This window comes from Anopheles coluzzii, chromosome 3 (assembly GCF_943734685.1).
Source record: "Anopheles coluzzii chromosome 3, AcolN3, whole genome shotgun sequence".
NCBI lineage: Eukaryota > Metazoa > Arthropoda > Insecta > Diptera > Culicidae > Anopheles > Anopheles coluzzii.
In genome coordinates, this window is record NC_064671.1 from 58,291,917 (window position 1) to 58,313,155 (window position 21,239).

The 21,239-nt window shown below is 39.6% G+C and overlaps 3 protein-coding genes across 3 annotated transcripts; all 3 read left to right on the plus strand.

The window, feature by feature from the left end:
• The first annotated feature begins 2,133 nt into the window (after positions 1–2,133).
• Positions 2,134–4,973, plus strand: LOC125907391 (uncharacterized). The gene is made up of 2 exons (XM_049609268.1): positions 2,134–2,352; positions 3,179–4,973. The coding sequence occupies exons 1-2, from the start codon at positions 2,340–2,342 to the stop codon at positions 4,849–4,851; spliced, it is 1,686 nt and encodes a 561-aa protein (XP_049465225.1). The 5' UTR covers positions 2,134–2,339; the 3' UTR covers positions 4,852–4,973.
• Positions 4,974–8,869: 3,896 nt separating this feature from the next.
• Positions 8,870–11,159, plus strand: LOC125907324 (uncharacterized). The gene is made up of 3 exons (XM_049608942.1): positions 8,870–9,783; positions 10,190–10,417; positions 11,148–11,159. The coding sequence occupies exons 1-3, from the start codon at positions 8,989–8,991 to the stop codon at positions 11,157–11,159; spliced, it is 1,035 nt and encodes a 344-aa protein (XP_049464899.1). The 5' UTR covers positions 8,870–8,988.
• Positions 11,160–14,347: 3,188 nt separating this feature from the next.
• On the plus strand, positions 14,348–18,081 carry LOC125907389 (uncharacterized protein K02A2.6-like). The gene is made up of 2 exons (XM_049609266.1): positions 14,348–15,084; positions 15,223–18,081. Exons 1-2 carry the CDS (start codon positions 14,389–14,391, stop codon positions 17,599–17,601), a joined length of 3,075 nt encoding a protein of 1,024 aa, XP_049465223.1. The 5' UTR covers positions 14,348–14,388; the 3' UTR covers positions 17,602–18,081.
• The last annotated feature ends 3,158 nt before the right edge of the window (positions 18,082–21,239 follow it).

The window sequence follows — 21,239 nt, forward strand, 5'->3', positions numbered from 1 at the left end:
CGATTATGGCTAAAACAACTTGAAATGATTTCTAGGTCGGCACGATGGAATAATGAGCAAATGCTGATTATGTGTAGAAAAAAACTGACAGGTACGGCGAGACGTTTTGTGTTTTCCTTACGCGATGCTAGCAGTTATAGTGTTGTGAAGAAAGCGCTAATCAAAGAGTTCGCTCCTTTTGTTCGAGCAACTGACGTGCATAGGACATTAGCTAATCGGAAGAAGAAGCCAACGGAGACGATGCGTGATTACGTGTATGAAATGCAGCGCATTGCTTTGCCTATTGAGTTAGATGAACCTAGTCTATGTGAGGATATTGTGGATGGCGTTACTGACGACGAATTTTATCGCTCCACATTATATGAAGCCAATACGGTACAAAGGCTGAAAGAGTAACTAAGCATTTTTGAGAAGGCAACAAAGAATACCAAGGTTGCTAAGAAGAATCGACACGATGACAATGCTTACGTTAAGAAAGAAAGGCAACGCTTTGAAGGGAAGTGTAAAGGTGAAGTGAAACGTAAATGTTTCAATTGCGGCGGTACCACACATGTTGCTTCAGAGTGTCCGAAGAAAAACGATGGTCCGAAGTGCTTTAGATGCAACGATTTTGGACATCTTTCCAAAGAGTGTCCCAAAGCACAAAAGACGAACAAGAAAGACAATGACGCACGAATCAATGTAGTGAAAGCGGCTGTGAATGAAAAACTCAGCGTATCAGTGGAATTGTTTGGACGGAAAATCAAAGCAGTTGTGGATACAGGTAGCGATATTTCTCTAATGAGATTTGATCTTTTTGAAGAATTGAAAATCAACCACATTCAGATGCATGAATCGAACTTGAAGGTACGAGGCTACGGTGGCGGCGTAAGCTCAGTACGTGGTAAAACGACGATATCTGCAACAATCGACGAAGAGATTTTTGATATTCAATTCTATGTTGTTCCATGTGAAGCCATTGATTCACCAATGTTGATCGGAATGGAATTTCTTAGTTCAGTTGACTATTCTATCACTCCAGAAGGAGTAACGATAAAGAAATATCGAACAGACGAGACAGTTGGTATAGAGACGAAATGGATTCGGCGTATTGCAGGATACATTGATGAAAATGAATTATTGGTTCCAACCAAGTATCGCGAAGAAGTAATGACGCTAATTGAAGACTATAAGCCACAGAAGAATATGACTGATAGAAATCAGCTGACGATTACTTTATCAGATTTGAATGTTGTTTGTGAGAACCCTCGACGATTGGCTCTGTTGGAGAAAGAGGTAGTTAGAAAGCAAATCGATGAATGGCTTGACGAAGGAATCATACAACCATCGCAAAGTGAATATGCAAGTCCTATTGTCGTTGTGCCAAAGAAGGATGGTTCGTACCGCGTTTGTGTTGACTACCGTGAATTGAATAAGAAGATCGTGCGTGACAAATTTCCGATGCCAAATGCTGAAGAGCAAGTCGATCAGCTCGCTGAAGCTCGAGTTTACACCACTCTCGACTTAAAGAATTCCTATTTTCACGTACCAGTTGATGAAAGTAGCAGGAAATATACGGCATTCGTGGCGGATAGTGGTCAGTATGAATTTTTAAGAGCACCATTTGGACTGTGCATTAGTGGAAGCGGTTTTGGTAGATTTATTAACGATGTGCTTCGAGAATTTATTCGAGATGGAACAGTTTTGGCGTTCGTAGACGACATAATCATTCCGTCTAAAACTGAAGAAGATGGGCTGAATGCGATGAAACGTGTATTTGAAGTAGCAGCGAAGGCTGGATTGATGTTTAACTGGAAAAAGTGTGTATTTCTACAGCGACGGGTAGAGTACTTGGGGTACACAATTTACGATGGAAAAATAGAACCAGCACCCGCGAAGATCGAAAAGTTGAAGCAGTTTCCACAACCGACGACCGTGAAGCAACTGCAACGATTCTATGGGTTAGCAAGCTATTTTCGAAAGTTTGTCCCATCATTTGCTGGTATCGCACGACCGTTATCGGAATTATTGAAGAAAGACCGTTTTACTGAATTGAACGACGAAGCGATGAATTCTTTCCTATGTTTAAAGGATATACTTGCAGCTTATCCAGTACTACGCATTTTTAGAGCTGACGGAGATGTAGAATTGCATACTGTAGTATAGCAACCTTATAGATACGTTGTATATATAAACCTTGTTATGTTGCTTGACAGATGAAAGATGGATTAACAATAAAGGGCAATCGCATGTGGAACTACGAGGAGTCAAGACGTGTTTTATCACGATACTACATTTGGCGACGAGTAAAAAGAAACAAAGAGAACTAGCAGTGGAACAAAATCAGACGGCAAGATACAATGAATACGATTGGTAAGCTTACTTCGTTTTGTTACTTCGGAAATGTGAAAGAAGGAAAATGTGATTGAAAGTACATTTGTATTGCAATTTGCTTAAATGCAGTGAACCCCGATTCAATTCGGACTTGCGTAAAAGCTGATGAAAAATGAAGCCAATTGAAAATTTGCTTAAATGCAGGACTATCCAAGTGAAAAGTGTGGTTAAAAAAAAATGAACATTGCTCCCTTGTTAATTTGCTTTAATGCAGAATACGGTAAACGTGTTGAAACAAGTTTCGCTTAAACGCCGAATCTATGTGTAACAAAGAATGAGTATTGTTCTTTTGTTTGCTTGAATGCAGAACTCGGAAAACATGTCGGAACAGGTATTGCTTCAATGCGGAATCCGTATGTGAGTGTTTGGCACAAAGTCGAGTATTAATACATGCAAGGATGGCTTATGTATGAGTGCGCGTCTTTGTCAAAATGGAGGATGAAACGCAGAAAAACGGAAAGACATGTGAATTATAAAAAAAGCAAATCAATCAAATGTGCGTGATGGGATTTTTCCTGAAAATTGCTTAAACGCTGAATAATAAAAATAAAAAAATAATAAAAATAATAATAATAATAATAATAAGATGATTGAAAGATCAAGTGTTCTACAATAAGTATTATGTTATTGCACCAGTGTTAGTGTGATGCAGTGTTGTCAAACTCATAATGCATAATGCAGAGCTGCATGTTTGGATGTGTGAATAAACACAATCCTAATGTATTTTGACTATTTACATGAATTTCACAGACGCACACGTCTGATTTCTTCTGAATGACTAAATTCTGTTGTATTATTTTTACAGATCTATTTCGTTTCCCAGGGCTGACGCCTCAACCGTTTAATTATGAGAGTCACCGAGAAAACCTTGGAAATGAGTGGAAAAAATGGATTAAATCTTTCGAAATCATGCTTCGAGCATCTCGAATTGATGATGAGGAGTGGAAGAAAGACCTACTATTGCATTTTGTGGGACCAAAGGTCCAACAAATTTATGAAACTCTGCCAGAACTACCAAGCATTGAGAAACGAGGACCTCTTTCAAATATTGAACAATATACCCCCAATATGAACAGCTACGAAGAGGCCGTAGCAAAATTAAATAATTTCTTCTTGCCGAGACAAAACCCCACCTATGAACGACACCTATTGCGGCAAATTAAACAACAACCAGGAGAGAATTTTGACACTTTTATAGTGAAATTACGCATACAAGCAGAAAGATGCGGCTATGGCGACAAGACAGAAGAAAATATTAGAGATCAGATTATTGAAAACTGTCAGTCAGCTGCATTGCGTAGAGAGTTATTGAGACTAGGCGACGCTAATCTCGATAAAATATTGAGTGTAGCAAAAATTCTTGAAACAGTTGCTCATCAAGAAAAATCGTTCATAGGAAGTCAGCATCAAGTTGACGATGTTAATGAAATTGATGGGTATTCTGTTCATAAAAAGAGAATTTTTGCTGAAACAAATCAAATGCAATGCCATCGTTGTGGGTATATGGGACATCTTGCCAAAGACGAGAAATGCCCAGCCAAAGGAAAAACTTGTAGTAAATGCGGCGGCATGAATCATTTCGCTAAGAGGTGTCGCACTAAAAACCCAGAACAAAGGACTTTCAAGGGTACCAAGAAATATCGACGAGAGGCAACAGAAGCTGGAAATAGAGAGTACAAACATGACACAGTGAAACATATTGATAACAATACCACGGAATACGTCTTCCATCTCACGCCATATGATAACAGCAGCGAAATGTGTTGTAAAATAGGTGGTATCCCTATAAACGCTATGATCGATTCGGGATCAAAATACAACTTAATCAGCCAAATTGTCTGGGAGCAACTAAAGTCCCAACATGTTGTTGTATCAAATCAACACCGTGATGCCACAATTACACTCAAGGCATATGGCGGACAGGTACTGCCGCTCGTAGGTGTGTTTACTGCTACAGTTACTTTAGGCTCAGCAGAAACTACTGCCGATTTCTATGTTGTGAAGGGTGATGGCAAAACTTTAATTGGGCGTGATACGGCTACTCTCATGGGAGCGTTGAAAATTACCGTTCCTGTAAATACGGTTGACAACGAAAACCATAAACTGTCGACCTTGAAGAATGTTGTGGTAGATATACCAATAAAATCAGGTTCAGTAGCTGTCGCTCAGCCATACCGTCGAATACCGGTTGCCCTGGAAAAACTAGTCGATAAAAAACTGGATGAACTACTGATTCAGGGAGTTATCGAGCAAGTAAATGAGCCATCTAAGTGGGTATCACCTGTAGTAGTTGTCCCTAAAGGAAACAACGATGTTCGCATATGTGTAGATATGCGGCGCGCTAACGAGGCGGTTGAGAGAGAAAATCATCCACTACCTACTTTTGAGGACTTCTTACCACATATGGCTAAGGCAAAGGTATTTTCCCGTCTGGACATTAAAAATGCTTTCCACCAGGTTAGTGCAAACGAAGGTTGATTAAGGATTGATTGCGATTTAAATTCTTTTGTTAACCTAATCTATTTGAATTACGTTGCTTATAACTCAATCGAAATATATTATATCAGAAACTAATCCTAATGAGTTTCATTTTAGGTAGAAATTTCAAAACCATCTCGGGGGATTACTACGTTCATCACACGTAGAGGGTTGTTCCGTTACACCAGACTTATGTTTGGGATAAACTGTGCACCAGAGCTGTTCCAGAAAACTATGGAACAAATTCTTACAGGCTGTGAAGGATGCTTGAATTACATCGATGACATTATTGTATACGGATCGCATAGAGATGAACATGACAAAAGACTGACAAAGGTTCTCCAAAGGCTCAAAGAGTGGAACGTGGTGCTAAATGCAGATAAATGCGTTTACGGGGTATCAGAAATGAGAATTTTAGGGCATGTTATATCTGCAGAAGGAGTAAAACCAGACAAAGATAAACTAAATGCGATACGAAACTTCAGGGCACCAAAATCAGCAGAAGAAGTTCGAAGTTTTTTAGGTTTAGTAAATTATGTAGGAAAATTTATCCCTGATATGGCAACCATTACACATCCATTACGACAGCTAACAGTTGAAAAGGAAAAATTTGTATGGAAATCAGAGCATCATTCAGCGTTCGAGAAACTCAAATCGTTTATGATAAGCCCATCAACACTAGGTTTTTTTGATATTGGAGATAGAACACAGTTAATTGCTGACGCAAGTCCTGTTGGGTTAGGAGCGGTATTAATACAGATAAATTCAGAAGGAAATCCGAGAGTAATTGCATACGCAAGCAAAAGTCTATCTAATACAGAAAAACGCTATGCACAAATTGAAAAAGAGGCCCTAGCGCTTGTTTGGGCAGTAGAACGCTTCCATTTTTATCTATATGGTCATCAATTTGAACTTATAACAGATCATAAACCATTAGAAAAAATATTTAGTACAAAATCGAAACCATGTGCCAGGATCGAGAGATGGGTAATACGGCTGCAATCTTACAAAGCATCTGTTATTTATAGACCAGGGAAATCCAATATTGCTGATCCACTTTCACGCCTCGCGATCACAGAGACCGTAGAAGGTAAACCATTTGATGAGTTTTCTGAACAGTATGTGGCATGGATTATTTCCAATGCATCACCAGTAGCGCTAAAGCTTACAGAGATAGAAAAAGCTTCAAAAGCCGATAAAACTATTCAAGCGGTTCGTCAGGGAATCGAAAAGAATGAATGGACCGAAGATACTTCGACATTCAAAATATTTTCTACTGAACTATGCTTTGCTAACAATATACTGTTGCGAGGAAACAGAATAGTTATGCCTGCTTCATTAAGAGAAAGGACCTTACATCTAGCCCATGAAGGTCACCCAGGTATGAGCATTATGAAACAGCGATTAAGGGCCAAAGTATGGTGGCCAAAACTTGACTTACAAGTAGAACAATACGTCAGGAATTGCCGGGGATGTATGCTGGTCTCTGCAGCGCCCGCTCCAGAACCAATGAAGCGAAGAGAATTGCCATCAGCACCATGGCAACACGTGGCCATTGATTTTCTAGGACCTCTCCCATCAGGCCATTCGTTGTTAGTAGTAGTCGATTATTTCAGTCGCTACATAGAAGTAGAAATTATGAAAAAGACGGATTCTATACAGACTATAGGACGGTTAAATTCAATTTTTGCACGATTCGGACTACCTCTATCTATTACTGCAAATAATGGGCCGCAGTTCTCAAGCGAAGAGTTCCTACAGTTTTGCACCACCAATAACATTAAATTGATCAGTACCACCCCATACTGGCCGCAACAAAATGGTGAAGTCGAAAGACAAAACCGATCCCTTCTTAAACGACTTGTCATCAGTCAATCAATGAATGCAAATTGGATCGAAGAGCTTAACAAATACCTATTAATGTATCGATCTTCTCCTCATTCAGTCACTAAGAAAACACCGTCGGAGATGCTTTTTAATTATAACATAAGAGATAAATTACCATCTATATTTAATCCAATAGTTGAACATGAAGAAGTGGCAGACAGAGATAAGGAAGCTAAACACAAAGGTAAAATGTATTCAGATAAACGAAGAAACGCAAAAGTTAGCTCAATATGCCCGGGTGACGAAGTTCTGGTCAAACGAGTGCGTAAAACCAACAAACCATCATCTAACTTTGGGACAAAAGTTTTTAAGGTGGTTGAAAGGAAAGGAGGAGATGTATTAATAGCATCAAAAGAATCCGGTTTGAAATACCGGAGGCACGTATCTCATTTGCTTAAAGTTTCTACAGAAGAAGGTAACCCCCTTGCACCAGAATCAGTAGACAACGGAATGGTAGATCCAAATAACAAAGAAAAGAATGTTACTTGCAAAGATACCACAAGCAAATTAACTGATAGAAGTCTTAGCTATAAGCCAAGTAATGAGACCACAAGATCTAAAAGAACTATTCAAAAACCAAATTACTTAAACGACTATATTAGCAGTTAGAAATCCATTAGTTAGTAAGCAATACATTATCTATAAAAAAAGGAAAGTGAATGTAGTATAGCAACCTTATAGATACGTTGTATATATAAACCTTGTTATGTTGCTTGACAGATGAAAGATGGATTAACAATAAAGGGCAATCGCATGTGGAACTACGAGGAGTCAAGACGTGTTTTATCACGATACTACACATACAGATGCTAGTAAAACAGCGATAGCAGGCATTTTAATGCAACGAGCAGAAGACGATGGTAAATTTCATCCGTGTTATTGTTAAGAATAAGCAACGTTTTGTTGTTTGGGTTTGACAGTACTGGTGTACGGTAGTATATAAGCGAACGAAAAATTGTGAACTTGTACAGTTGCGTCTTAGGAATAAAAGAATTAACATCGAAGCTTGTGTGGTATGTGAGAGTAGCAGTGTGGGTGTGCGGGCAGTAGGAGGTTGGACGGAATAAAGAGCAGACGTGTGTTACTGTAGTTCCGGTGTTTTCGATGGAATATCACATTGGCGATCCTGCCATGATGAATAAAAGCGCTCCTAGGTTGAAGAAAATAAGGAGGGATAAAAAAAAAAGGAGAGGAAGGATAAAAACAGGCGATATAAAGGATAAACCGAGTGGTAGCCTGGTGCATCTCATGGCCCCTCCAAAAAGGTGTAAGCCCGAGTGGTAGCCAAGTTCAGCTCATGGCCCCTCGAAGAATGTGTAAGCCAGAGTGGTAGCCGAGTTTAGCTCATGGCCCCTCGAAGAAAATGTATACGCGAGTGGTAGCCGAGTTCAGCTCATGGCCCCTCGAAGAATGTGTAAGCCAGAGTGGTAGCCGAGTTTAGCTCATGGCCCCTCCAAGAAAGTGTAAGCCAGAGTGGTAGCCGAGTTTAGCTCATGGCCCCTCGAAGAAAATGTATACGGGGGTGGTAGCCGAGTTTAGCTCATGGCCCCTCGAAGAAAGTGTAAGCCAGAGTGGTAGCCGAGTTTAGCTCATGGCCCCTCGAAGGAAATGTATACGCGGGTGGTAGCCGAGTTCAGCTCGGCTGAAAAAAAAAAACATAAAGCGGTATATCGTTTTTTTTTTGTTTCGCGTTCTTCTTCTTCTTCTTTTTCTTATTTATTTCAGCCAGCAGAACCCGGCTGACCGGTCTGGTACAGCTGCCCGATATTCAACAATAACAATTCTATGGAATACAATGGATGGTCGGTCACTGGTTTGCTTAGATGGATTCAACCGAACCCGGCTGTTGTCCGGCGTGATGGCGTGCCGTCCAAGATTTGGCAAAAACAATTCCATGGAATTCAATGCCATGGTAAACAAGTGTGATTGTATAAGTGACGATCGCACACATAGCATTGCAACGGGTGGGCTGGTGGCAACCTGAGCTATCAGGATCAGTCGCTTTTGGTGTAGCAAGCGGACAGCATCGTCACAGAACAAGCACGGAAGTGGTTTAGAAAGATGGCAGGTTGGACAGTTGAGAACAATTTGGAGTGTGCCCTGGAAGTGCGTAGTGAGAGCAAGCAAAAAGATTACAAGGGGGATTTTTTGGCCGGTTCTTGGCCGCTTAAACCATTTTCGGAAGAGCTTCCTATCCACGAGCGGAAAGCAGAGTGGGCGCGTTTTAAAGGACAATATGAGAGAATAGTGATGTGTAAAGGAAAAGTGAATTCGGAAATGAAGTTGATAGCTTTGAAAGTATTTGCTGGAAGCTATCTGCTAAACATTATAGAAATGCAGGAAAGACGAGTGAAAAGTGGTGAAGGGGACGTGTATACAGAAACAGTGAAAGGGGTAGACGATTTTTTCAACGGCATATGTGATGAGGGAAAAGAAAGGATGAAGCTGAGAGAAATGAAAATGGAAGCTGATGAAACATTTGGTGATTGGGTGTTAAGATTAGAAGCTCAAGTGAAATTCTGTGGTCTGCCAGAAGAACAGAAAACTGAAGAGTTAGTGCAAGCTGTGTTGCGACGTTCGGTTCCCCAGATTGCCGAAAAATTGTTTGAAATGGCAGATTTATTTGGGAATGAATTGGACAAATTAGTAAAGCATGGTAAACACCTTGATTTCGTAAGAATGGAAAAGAGAGAGATAGAACAAAAGCTTGCCAAAAGCACGACAAAAGAATTTACAGATAGCGATAATTATGTAGCGGCAGTGACTTCGTGGAGAACGAAAAGGGAACGATATGAGCCGTACGAACAACATCAAAACAAGAGACTATCGGGAATGCATCCAAACGGTTTTCGGAACACGTATAATAAGGGAGCAACGAAATGCTCAAAGTGTGACAAAATACATGGCTGGGGGAAGTGTGGAGCATCCAGATCAAAATGCTTCCGGTGCGGTGCCATAGGACATCTGGCAATTTGTTGCAGAACCAGATTGGGATCAAATCGATTTCCAAATGTGGTGAAGAAGCAGACCGAGGACATTAATCAGGTGGTAATAGGAGACCCCGCTGCAGAACGGTACCAAAAAAAAAACATAAATAAAAAAATAAATAAATAAATAAATAAATAAAAAAAAAATTAAATAAAATAAATAAATTTAAAAAAAAATAAAAAAATAAAATAACAACAACAACAACAACAACAAAACTTATTATCATGTTATATATATATATATATATATATATATATATATATATATATATATATATATATATATATATATATATATATATATATATATATATATATATATATATATATATATATATATATATATATATATATATAGCAAGCTGAAATTGCTCGCCGTCAAAAGTTCATGAGTGTGTGGGCAAAAGTGTATTTTTGATTCACTTATCTTATTTATTTCGTTTTATTTTAATTTACTTTAACAGTTTTCCGGCGAACGAGGAAGGCATGCAGTAACCGACGATCCAAGGCGCATTAACTGCATGATCGGAAATGTGCCTATCATTTTCTTACTAGATACTGGGGCATCGGTGAACACTGTTACTGCTGAGAGTTGGTGGCAAATAAGGACACACGCCCAGTCGAGTGTGCGTGAATGGCAGCCACACCCTGAAACAACACTGCGGAGTTATGCGAATAGTGCAGTTTTGGACGTAGAATGCTCATTTAAAGCAATAATATGTGCAGGTGGAACTAATAGAACTATGGCAAAAATTTTTGTGGTAAAGGGAGCTGAAATATCCCTGTTAAGTTTTAACACAGCAGTCAGCTTAGGTTTAGTATGCATAGGACCTGGAAAGCATTATATGTTGCGTAACAAAACACAAGAGACGACAGTAAAGGATACATTTCCTAAATTGAATATTGGTGCGGTGAAATTTAGAATAGACAAAACAGTCACACCCAAACAAATAATACGTTATAATATACCTAAAGCATTTGAGAGAGCCGTGAATGAGAGACTAGAGGAAATGGAGCTTAACGGTATCATTGAGTATGTAGACAGCGAGGATGCGGAAATATCTTTTGTGTCACCTATGGTGCTAGTGCCGAAAGGAAATAAGGACTTTAGAATTGTTATTGATTATAGAGAAGCGAATAAGGCTATCATACGAGATCCGTACCCCATGCCATCATTAGAAAGAATTTGGACTGATATCCCCAACAACGATGGAAAGATTTTGTTTTCTAAGATAGATTTGAAAGACGCATACTTTCACATAGAATTACATAGTGAGGTGCGCCATTTGACTGCGTTTATGACGATGAATGGATTAATGCGGTTCAAGAGATTACCTTTCGGGCTATCTTGTGCACCGGAGATTTTTCAAAAAGAGATGGAGAAAGTTTTCAGAAATTGCAAAAATGTTCTTATATACCTAGATGATATTTTGATGTACGGTAAATCGTTGAAAGAACTAAAGGAAATAGAAAATATGGTTAGGGAAGTTATTGAAAAAAATGGACTTACCATTAACGGAGAAAAATCGTGTTATGGTCAGGAAAAAGTGAATTTCTTAGGATTAACACTAGATGGAGAAGGAATATTACCGATGAGGGAAAAAATGACAACCATTCAAAATTTTGACAGACCTAAGGACGCAGGTGAACTTAGAAGTTTTTTAGGAATGTTGACTTTTATTGGCCCATTTATCAGAGACTTTTCACATAAAACTAAGCCGTTGAGGGATTTGATAAAAAGAGATAAATTTAAATGGGAAGAGATGCATCAAAATACGTTTGAAGAATTGAAAAAGGTTGCTATGGAAGACCTTATCAAAAGGGGTTATTTCAATGAAAAGGATAGGATCATACTATATACTGATGCATCACCTTGGGGCTTGGGAGCAATTTTAGCCCAAGAAAAATTGAGCACGTCCGAAATGCGTATTATCGCATGTGCATCCAAAGGATTGACGGAGACGGAAAGCCGCTATCCGCAACTGCATAGGGAGGCTTTGGCCATAGTTTGGGCTATGGAACGATTTGCTTACTATCTATTAAGAAGGAAATTTTTGTTGCGATCAGATAGTGAAGCGTTGAAATTTATGATTAAACCGGCTAAACAAAAAGATATAGGAAAGAGGATTATGTCCAGGGCAGAAGGATGGTTCATCAGACTGGACCATTATGATTTTGATTTCGAACACGTTCCGGGAAACGAGAACATAGCCGATACTGCGTCTAGGCTGTGCAGATCTAAAGAGGATTACCAATTTGGGGTTGCTAAGGAGCCTCACGAACTATGTTTGGTTACTGCGTGCGTAAACCAGGTTAATGAAACACTATTGGCGTTAACCACGGAAGAAGTAGGAAAGGAATTAGAAAAAGATGTTATATTAAACAAGGTTATTGCTTGGTTAGATAAAGAGAATGAATGGCCACAAGAAATTGCAAGGTATAAAGCGTTTCAGAGGGAGCTGTATGTGGAAAACGGTTTCCTATTTAAACAAGAAAAGATGGTCCTCCCGCATATACTTAGGAACCGAGCGTTAACATTAGCTCATAGAAGCCACCCTGGCATGTCCACGATGAAAAATGTTCTGAGAACGGGACTTTGGTGGCCCGGTATGGACAAAGAGATTGAAGCTTTTGTTAGAAGCTGCCCAGAATGTCAGCTAGTGAAAACGACAAATACGGCGGTACCTATAGAATTAACGGAGCTACCGGAGAATCCATGGGATTATGTGTCAATGGATATTTCATCTACCACAGATAATGTTAAAACATTGGTGCTTACAGATAATTACTCGCGATTTCTGATAGCCGTCCCTCTAGAGCGAACGGATGCGAATAGTATACAAAAAGCATTGAACAGGATATTTTTAACATACTATGTACCTAAGAAATTAAAAGCAGATAATGGACCCCCGTTTAATGCGGTAGATTTCAAAAGATGGTTAGCAGATGTATGGGGGATAAAACTCATAAATAGCACGCCTCTAAATCCTACCGAAAATGGGTTAGTTGAGCGTGGAATGCAAGGTATAAATAAGATTGCAGCCATTGCACGGTTAGAAAAAAAATGCTGGAAACAGGCCCTTGCGGAATATGTAGCGGATTATAACTCATGGCCGCACCATGTAACTAAAATAGCACCAGCCGAACTAATGTTTGGTAGAGCTATTAGGCATAGGTTACCAAACCCAAAAACGGATACTAGACAAGCGAACGATGATGAATTACGAGACAGGGATAAAATGGCGAAATTTCAGCGCAATCAAAGAGAGGATACAAGGCGTGGAGCTAGGCCTCTTAGCATTAAACCTGGGGATACGGTTTTAGTTAGAAATCAAAAAGCAGATAAGACAGACTCATCGTACAAAAAAGAATTGCATGAGGTACTTAAAATTTGTGGTGCTGGCAGGGTAACGGTGAAGGAAAAAAAATCAGGAAAAATTTACGATCGTAATGTAAAGCACATAAAAAAATTTTTCATGCGAAAAGCGGAAGAAGGGTTGACAAGTGGTAGTAGTAGTTCGGAGGAAGTAGCAGGGCTAGTGAAAGAACGACAGGCTAGGCTGATTAAAAAACCAAAACGATTAATCGAATATTAAAGAATTTGTAGCCTTATTCCTCAAGGGGAGGATGTGGTATGTGAGAGTAGCAGTGTGGGTGTGCGGGCAGTAGGAGGTTGGACGGAATAAAGAGCAGACGTGTGTTACTGTAGTTCCGGTGTTTTCGATGGAATATCACAGCTTGGTCGTTGTTCTTTTTGATCAAAGTTCGTCGCGTTCATTTCTCGGTTGATGGTTTGCTTTTCGTCGTTGTTTTAACAGGTTATGGGCCCAGTGTTTGTGCCAGTAATTGTTCTGTTGTATTAAAAACTCCGGTGTAATCATGACGTCTTTGCAAGTGGTACTCCCTCGTTTGGGAGAGGATAATTTTGAAATTTGGAAATTCCGTGTAGAGATGGAATTATTGCGGCAAGATTTATCCAAGTATGTGATAGATGCTAAGCCGGAAATTCCGACTAATGACTGGAAAACTGGTGATGCAAAGACACGTGGAGTGATTAGTGCAACGGTGGACGATAACCAACTGGTTCATATTATGAATAAGCAAACCGCGAAAGAAATGTGGGACTCACTCTGCTCTGTTCATAAGAGTAGCGGGCTACCATCAGTGCTATGCGTGCTAAGGAAATTATGTTCCCTTAAACTTCCAGAGGATGGAAATTTACCGGCTCATCTCAATGAAATGGTAAAACTGCATGCACGTCTACAAGCAGTAGATGAGGGACTCAAGGATCGTGTGTTTATGGCGCTAATATTGTCGAGTTTACCGCAATCGTATGATAGCCTGATAGTGTCCCTGAAAAATCGCCCTGAAGCCGAGTTGACTTCGGAATTCGCAATGAACAAATTGCGTGAGGAATGTCGTAGAAGGTCTGAGAGTGGTGCCAGTGTTGGAACGGATGAAACTGCGTTTAGCGTTCAATCACCAAAAGACAAAGTGATATGTTATCATTGTCGCAAACCTGGACACTTTCGGCGAGATTGTCCAAAGTTCAAAAAGAATAAAGGACAGCAAAAGGTATTTGCAAACCTTATGACTGCGATGAGTGGAAATAATTACCACGGAATACGTCTTCCATCTCACGCCATATGATAACAGCAGCGAAATGTGTTGTAAAATAGGTGGTATCCCTATAAACGCTATGATCGATTCGGGATCAAAATACAACTTAATCAGCCAAATTGTCTGGGAGCAACTAAAGTCCCAACATGTTGTATCAAATCAACACCGTGATGCCACAATTACACTCAAGGCATATGGCGGACAGGTACTGCCGCTCGTAGGTGTGTTTACTGCTACAGTTACTTTAGGCTCAGCAGAAACTACTGCCGATTTCTATGTTGTGAAGGGTGATGGCAAAACTTTAATTGGGCGTGATACGGCTACTCTCATGGGAGCGTTGAAAATTACCGTTCCTGTAAATACGGTTGACAACGAAAACCATAAACTGTCGACCTTGAAGAATGTTGTGGTAGATATACCAATAAAATCAGGTTCAGTAGCTGTCGCTCAGCCATACCGTCGAATACCGGTTGCCCTGGAAAAACTAGTCGATAAAAAACTGGATGAACTACTGATTCAGGGAGTTATCGAGCAAGTAAATGAGCCATCTAAGTGGGTATCACCTGTAGTAGTTGTCCCTAAAGGAAACAACGATGTTCGCATATGTGTAGATATGCGGCGCGCTAACGAGGCGGTTGAGAGAGAAAATCATCCACTACCTACTTTTGAGGACTTCTTACCACATATGGCTAAGGCAAAGGTATTTTCCCGTCTGGACATTAAAAATGCTTTCCACCAGGTTAGTGCAAACGAAGGTTGATTAAGGATTGATTGCGATTTAAATTCTTTTGTTAACCTAATCTATTTGAATTACGTTGCTTATAACTCAATCGAAATATATTATATCAGAAACTAATCCTAATGAGTTTCATTTTAGGTAGAAATTTCAAAACAATCTCGGGGGATTACTACGTTCATCACACGTAGAGGGTTGTTCCGTTACACCAGACTTATGTTTGGGATAAACTGTGCACCAGAGCTGTTCCAGAAAACTATGGAACAAATTCTTACAGGCTGTGAAGGATGCTTGAATTACATCGATGACATTATTGTATACGGATCGCATAGAGATGAACATGACAAAAGACTGACAAAGGTTCTCCAAAGGCTCAAAGAGTGGAACGTGGTGCTAAATGCAGATAAATGCGTTTACGGGGTATCAGAAATGAGAATTTTAGGGCATGTTATATCTGCAGAAGGAGTAAAACCAGACAAAGATAAACTAAATGCGATACGAAACTTCAGGGCACCAAAATCAGCAGAAGAAGTTCGAAGTTTTTTAGGTTTAGTAAATTATGTAGGAAAATTTATCCCTGATATGGCAACCATTACACATCCATTACGACAGCTAACAGTTGAAAAGGAAAAATTTGTATGGAAATCAGAGCATCATTCAGCGTTCGAGAAACTCAAATCGTTTATGATAAGCCCATCAACACTAGGTTTTTTTGATATTGGAGATAGAACACAGTTAATTGCTGACGCAAGTCCTGTTGGGTTAGGAGCGGTATTAATACAGATAAATTCAGAAGGAAATCCGAGAGTAATTGCATACGCAAGCAAAAGTCTATCTAATACAGAAAAACGCTATGCACAAATTGAAAAAGAGGCCCTAGCGCTTGTTTGGGCAGTAGAACGCTTCCATTTTTATCTATATGGTCGTCAATTTGAACTTATAACAGATCATAAACCATTAGAAAAAATATTTAGTACAAAATCGAAACCATGTGCCAGGATCGAGAGATGGGTAATACGGCTGCAATCTTACAAAGCATCTGTTATTTATAGACCAGGGAAATCCAATATTGCTGATCCACTTTCACGCCTCGCGATCACAGAGACCGTAGAAGGTAAACCATTTGATGAGTTTTCTGAACAGTATGTGGCATGGATTATTTCCAATGCATCACCAGTAGCGCTAAAGCTTACAGAGATAGAAAAAGCTTCAAAAGCCGATAAAACTATTCAAGCGGTTCGTCAGGGAATCGAAAAGAATGAATGGACCGAAGATACTTCGACATTCAAAATATTTTCTACTGAACTATGCTTTGCTAACAATATACTGTTGCGAGGAAACAGAATAGTTATGCCTGCTTCATTAAGAGAAAGGACCTTACATCTAGCCCATGAAGGTCACCCAGGTATGAGCATTATGAAACAGCGATTAAGGGCCAAAGTATGGTGGCCAAAACTTGACTTACAAGTAGAACAATACGTCAGGAATTGCCGGGGATGTATGCTGGTCTCTGCAGCGCCCGCTCCAGAACCAATGAAGCGAAGAGAATTGCCATCAGCACCATGGCAACACGTGGCCATTGATTTTCTAGGACCTCTCCCATCAGGCCATTCGTTGTTAGTAGTAGTCGATTATTTCAGTCGCTACATAGAAGTAGAAATTATGAAAAAGACGGATTCTATACAGACTATAGGACGGTTAAATTCAATTTTTGCACGATTCGGACTACCTCTATCTATTACTGCAGATAATGGGCCGCAGTTCTCAAGCGAAGAGTTCCTACAGTTTTGCACCACCAATAACATTAAATTGATCAGTACCACCCCATACTGGCCGCAACAAAATGGTGAAGTCGAAAGACAAAACCGATCCCTTCTTAAACGACTTGTCATCAGTCAATCAATGAATGCAAATTGGATCGAAGAGCTTAACAAATACCTATTAATGTATCGATCTTCTCCTCATTCAGTCACTAAGAAAACACCGTCGGAGATGCTTTTTAATTATAACATAAGAGATAAATTACCATCTATATTTAATCCAATAGTTGAACATGAAGAAGTGGCAGACAGAGATAAGGAAGCTAAACACAAAGGTAAAATGTATTCAGATAAACGAAGAAACGCAAAAGTTAGCTCAATATGCCCGGGTGACGAAGTTCTGGTCAAACGAGTGCGTAAAACCAACAAACTATCATCTAACTTTGGGACAAAAGTTTTTAAGGTGGTTGAAAGGAAAGGAGGAGATGTATTAATAGCATCAAAAGAATCCGGTTTGAAATACCGGAGGCACGTATCTCATTTGCTTAAAGTTTCTACAGAAGAAGGTAACCCCCTTGCACCAGAATCAGTAGACAACGGAATGGTAGATCCAAATAACAAAGAAAAGAATGTTACTTGCAAAGATACCACAAGCAAATTAACTGATAGAAGTCTTAGCTATAAGCCAAGTAATGAGACCACAAGATCTAAAAGAACTATTCAAAAACCAAATTACTTAAACGACTATATTAGCAGTTAGAAATCCATTAGTTAGTAAGCAATACATTATCTATAAAAAAAGGAAAGTGAATGTAGTATAGCAACCTTATAGATACGTTGTATATATAAACCTTGTTATGTTGCTTGACAGATGAAAGATGGATTAACAATAAAGGGCAATCGCATGTGGAACTACGAGGAGTCAAGACGTGTTTTATCACGATACTACACATACAGATGCTAGTAAAACAGCGATAGCAGGCATTTTAATGCAACGAGCAGAAGACGATGGTAAATTTCATCCGTGTTATTGTTAAGAATAAGCAACGTTTTGTTGTTTGGGTTTGACAGTACTGGTGTACGGTAGTATATAAGCGAACGAAAAATTGTGAACTTGTACAGTTGCGTCTTAGGAATAAAAGAATTAACATCGAAGCTTGTGTGGTATGTGAGAGTAGCAGTGTGGGTGTGCGGGCAGTAGGAGGTTGGACGGAATAAAGAGCAGACGTGTGTTACTGTAGTTCCGGTGTTTTCGATGGAATATCACATTGGCGATCCTGCCATGATGAATAAAAGCGCTCCTAGGTTGAAGAAAATAAGGAGGGATAAAAAAAAAAGGAGAGGAAGGATAAAAACAGGCGATATAAAGGATAAACCGAGTGGTAGCCTGGTGCATCTCATGGCCCCTCCAAAAAGGTGTAAGCCCGAGTGGTAGCCAAGTTCAGCTCATGGCCCCTCGAAGAATGTGTAAGCCAGAGTGGTAGCCGAGTTTAGCTCATGGCCCCTCGAAGAAAATGTATACGCGAGTGGTAGCCGAGTTCAGCTCATGGCCCCTCGAAGAATGTGTAAGCCAGAGTGGTAGCCGAGTTTAGCTCATGGCCCCTCCAAGAAAGTGTAAGCCAGAGTGGTAGCCGAGTTTAGCTCATGGCCCCTCGAAGAAAATGTATACGGGGGTGGTAGCCGAGTTTAGCTCATGGCCCCTCGAAGAAAGTGTAAGCCAGAGTGGTAGCCGAGTTTAGCTCATGGCCCCTCGAAGGAAATGTATACGCGGGTGGTAGCCGAGTTCAGCTCGGCTGAAAAAAAAAACATAAAGCGGTATATCGTTTTTTTTTTGTTTCGCGTTCTTCTTCTTCTTCTTTTTCTTATTTATTTCAGCCAGCAGAACCCGGCTGACCGGTCTGGTACAGCTGCCCGATATTCAACAATAACAATTCTATGGAATACAATGGATGGTCGGTCACTGGTTTGCTTAGATGGATTCAACCGAACCCGGCTGTTGTCCGGCGTGATGGCGTGCCGTCCAAGATTTGGCAAAAACAATTCCATGGAATTCAATGCCATGGTAAACAAGTGTGATTGTATAAGTGACGATCGCACACATAGCATTGCAACGGGTGGGCTGGTGGCAACCTGAGCTATCAGGATCAGTCGCTTTTGGTGTAGCAAGCGGACAGCATCGTCACAGAACAAGCACGGAAGTGGTTTAGAAAGATGGCAGGTTGGACAGTTGAGAACAATTTGGAGTGTGCCCTGGAAGTGCGTAGTGAGAGCAAGCAAAAAGATTACAAGGGGGATTTTTTGGCCGGTTCTTGGCCGCTTAAACCATTTTCGGAAGAGCTTCCTATCCACGAGCGGAAAGCAGAGTGGGCGCGTTTTAAAGGACAATATGAGAGAATAGTGATGTGTAAAGGAAAAGTGAATTCGGAAATGAAGTTGATAGCTTTGAAAGTATTTGCTGGAAGCTATCTGCTAAACATTATAGAAATGCAGGAAAGACGAGTGAAAAGTGGTGAAGGGGACGTGTATACAGAAACAGTGAAAGGGGTAGACGATTTTTTCAACGGCATATGTGATGAGGGAAAAGAAAGGATGAAGCTGAGAGAAATGAAAATGGAAGCTGATGAAACATTTGGTGATTGGGTGTTAAGATTAGAAGCTCAAGTGAAATTCTGTGGTCTGCCAGAAGAACAGAAAACTGAAGAGTTAGTGCAAGCTGTGTTGCGACGTTCGGTTCCCCAGATTGCCGAAAAATTGTTTGAAATGGCAGATTTATTTGGGAATGAATTGGACAAATTAGTAAAGCATGGTAAACACCTTGATTTCGTAAGAATGGAAAAGAGAGAGATAGAACAAAAGCTTGCCAAAAGCACGACAAAAGAATTTACAGATAGCGATAATTATGTAGCGGCAGTGACTTCGTGGAGAACGAAAAGGGAACGATATGAGCCGTACGAACAACATCAAAACAAGAGACTATCGGGAATGCATCCAAACGGTTTTCGGAACACGTATAATAAGGGAGCAACGAAATGCTCAAAGTGTGACAAAATACATGGCTGGGGGAAGTGTGGAGCATCCAGATCAAAATGCTTCCGGTGCGGTGCCATAGGACATCTGGCAATTTGTTGCAGAACCAGATTGGGATCAAATCGATTTCCAAATGTGGTGAAGAAGCAGACCGAGGACATTAATCAGGTGGTAATAGGAGACCCCGCTGCAGAACGGTACCAAAAAAAAAACATAAATAAAAAAATAAATAAATAAATAAATAAATAAAAAAAAAATTAAATAAAATAAATAAATTTAAAAAAAAATAAAAAAATAAAATAACAACAACAACAACAACAACAAAACTTATTATCATGTTATATATATATATATATATATATATATATATATATATATATATATATATATATATATATATATATATATATATATATATATATATATATATATATATATATATATATATATATATATATATATATATATATATATATATATATATATATATATATATATATATATATATAGCAAGCTGAAATTGCTCGCCGTCAAAAGTTCATGAGTGTGTGGGCAAAAGTGTATTTTTGATTCACTTATCTTATTTATTTCGTTTTATTTTAATTTACTTTAACAGTTTTCCGGCGAACGAGGAAGGCATGCAGTAACCGACGATCCAAGGCGCATTAACTGCATGATCGGAAATGTGCCTATCATTTTCTTACTAGATACTGGGGCATCGGTGAACACTGTTACTGCTGAGAGTTGGTGGCAAATAAGGACACACGCCCAGTCGAGTGTGCGTGAATGGCAGCCACACCCTGAAACAACGCTGCGGAGTTATGCGAATAGTGCAGTTTTGGACGTAGAATGCTCATTTAAAGCAATAATATGTGCAGGTGGAACTAATAGAACTATGGCAAAAATTTTTGTGGTAAAGGGAGCTGAAATATCCCTGTTAAGTTTTAACACAGCAGTCAGCTTAGGTTTAGTATGCATAGGACCTGGAAAGCATTATATGTTGCGTAACAAAACACAAGAGACGACAGTAAAGGATACATTTCCTAAATTGAATATTGGTGCGGTGAAATTTAGAATAGACAAAACAGTCACACCCAAACAAATAATACGTTATAATATACCTAAAGCATTTGAGAGAGCCGTGAATGAGAGACTAGAGGAAATGGAGCTTAACGGTATCATTGAGTATGTAGACAGCGAGGATGCGGAAATATCTTTTGTGTCACCTATGGTGCTAGTGCCGAAAGGAAATAAGGACTTTAGAATTGTTATTGATTATAGAGAAGCGAATAAGGCTATCATACGAGATCCGTACCCCATGCCATCATTAGAAAGAATTTGGACTGATATCCCCAACAACGATGGAAAGAT

Coding starts and splice junctions, on each gene's coding strand:
- LOC125907324 (XM_049608942.1), top strand. CDS start 8,989: ATGTGTAAAGGAAAAGTGAATTCGGAAATGAAGTTGATAGCTTTGAAA. Junction 9,784..10,189: donor AGACCGAGGACATTAATCAG/GTGGTAATAGGA, acceptor TTACTTTAACAG/TTTTCCGGCGAACGAGGAAG.
- LOC125907389 (XM_049609266.1), top strand. CDS start 14,389: ATGTGTTGTAAAATAGGTGGTATCCCTATAAACGCTATGATCGATTCG. Junction 15,085..15,222: donor TTAAAAATGCTTTCCACCAG/GTTAGTGCAAAC, acceptor GTTTCATTTTAG/GTAGAAATTTCAAAACAATC.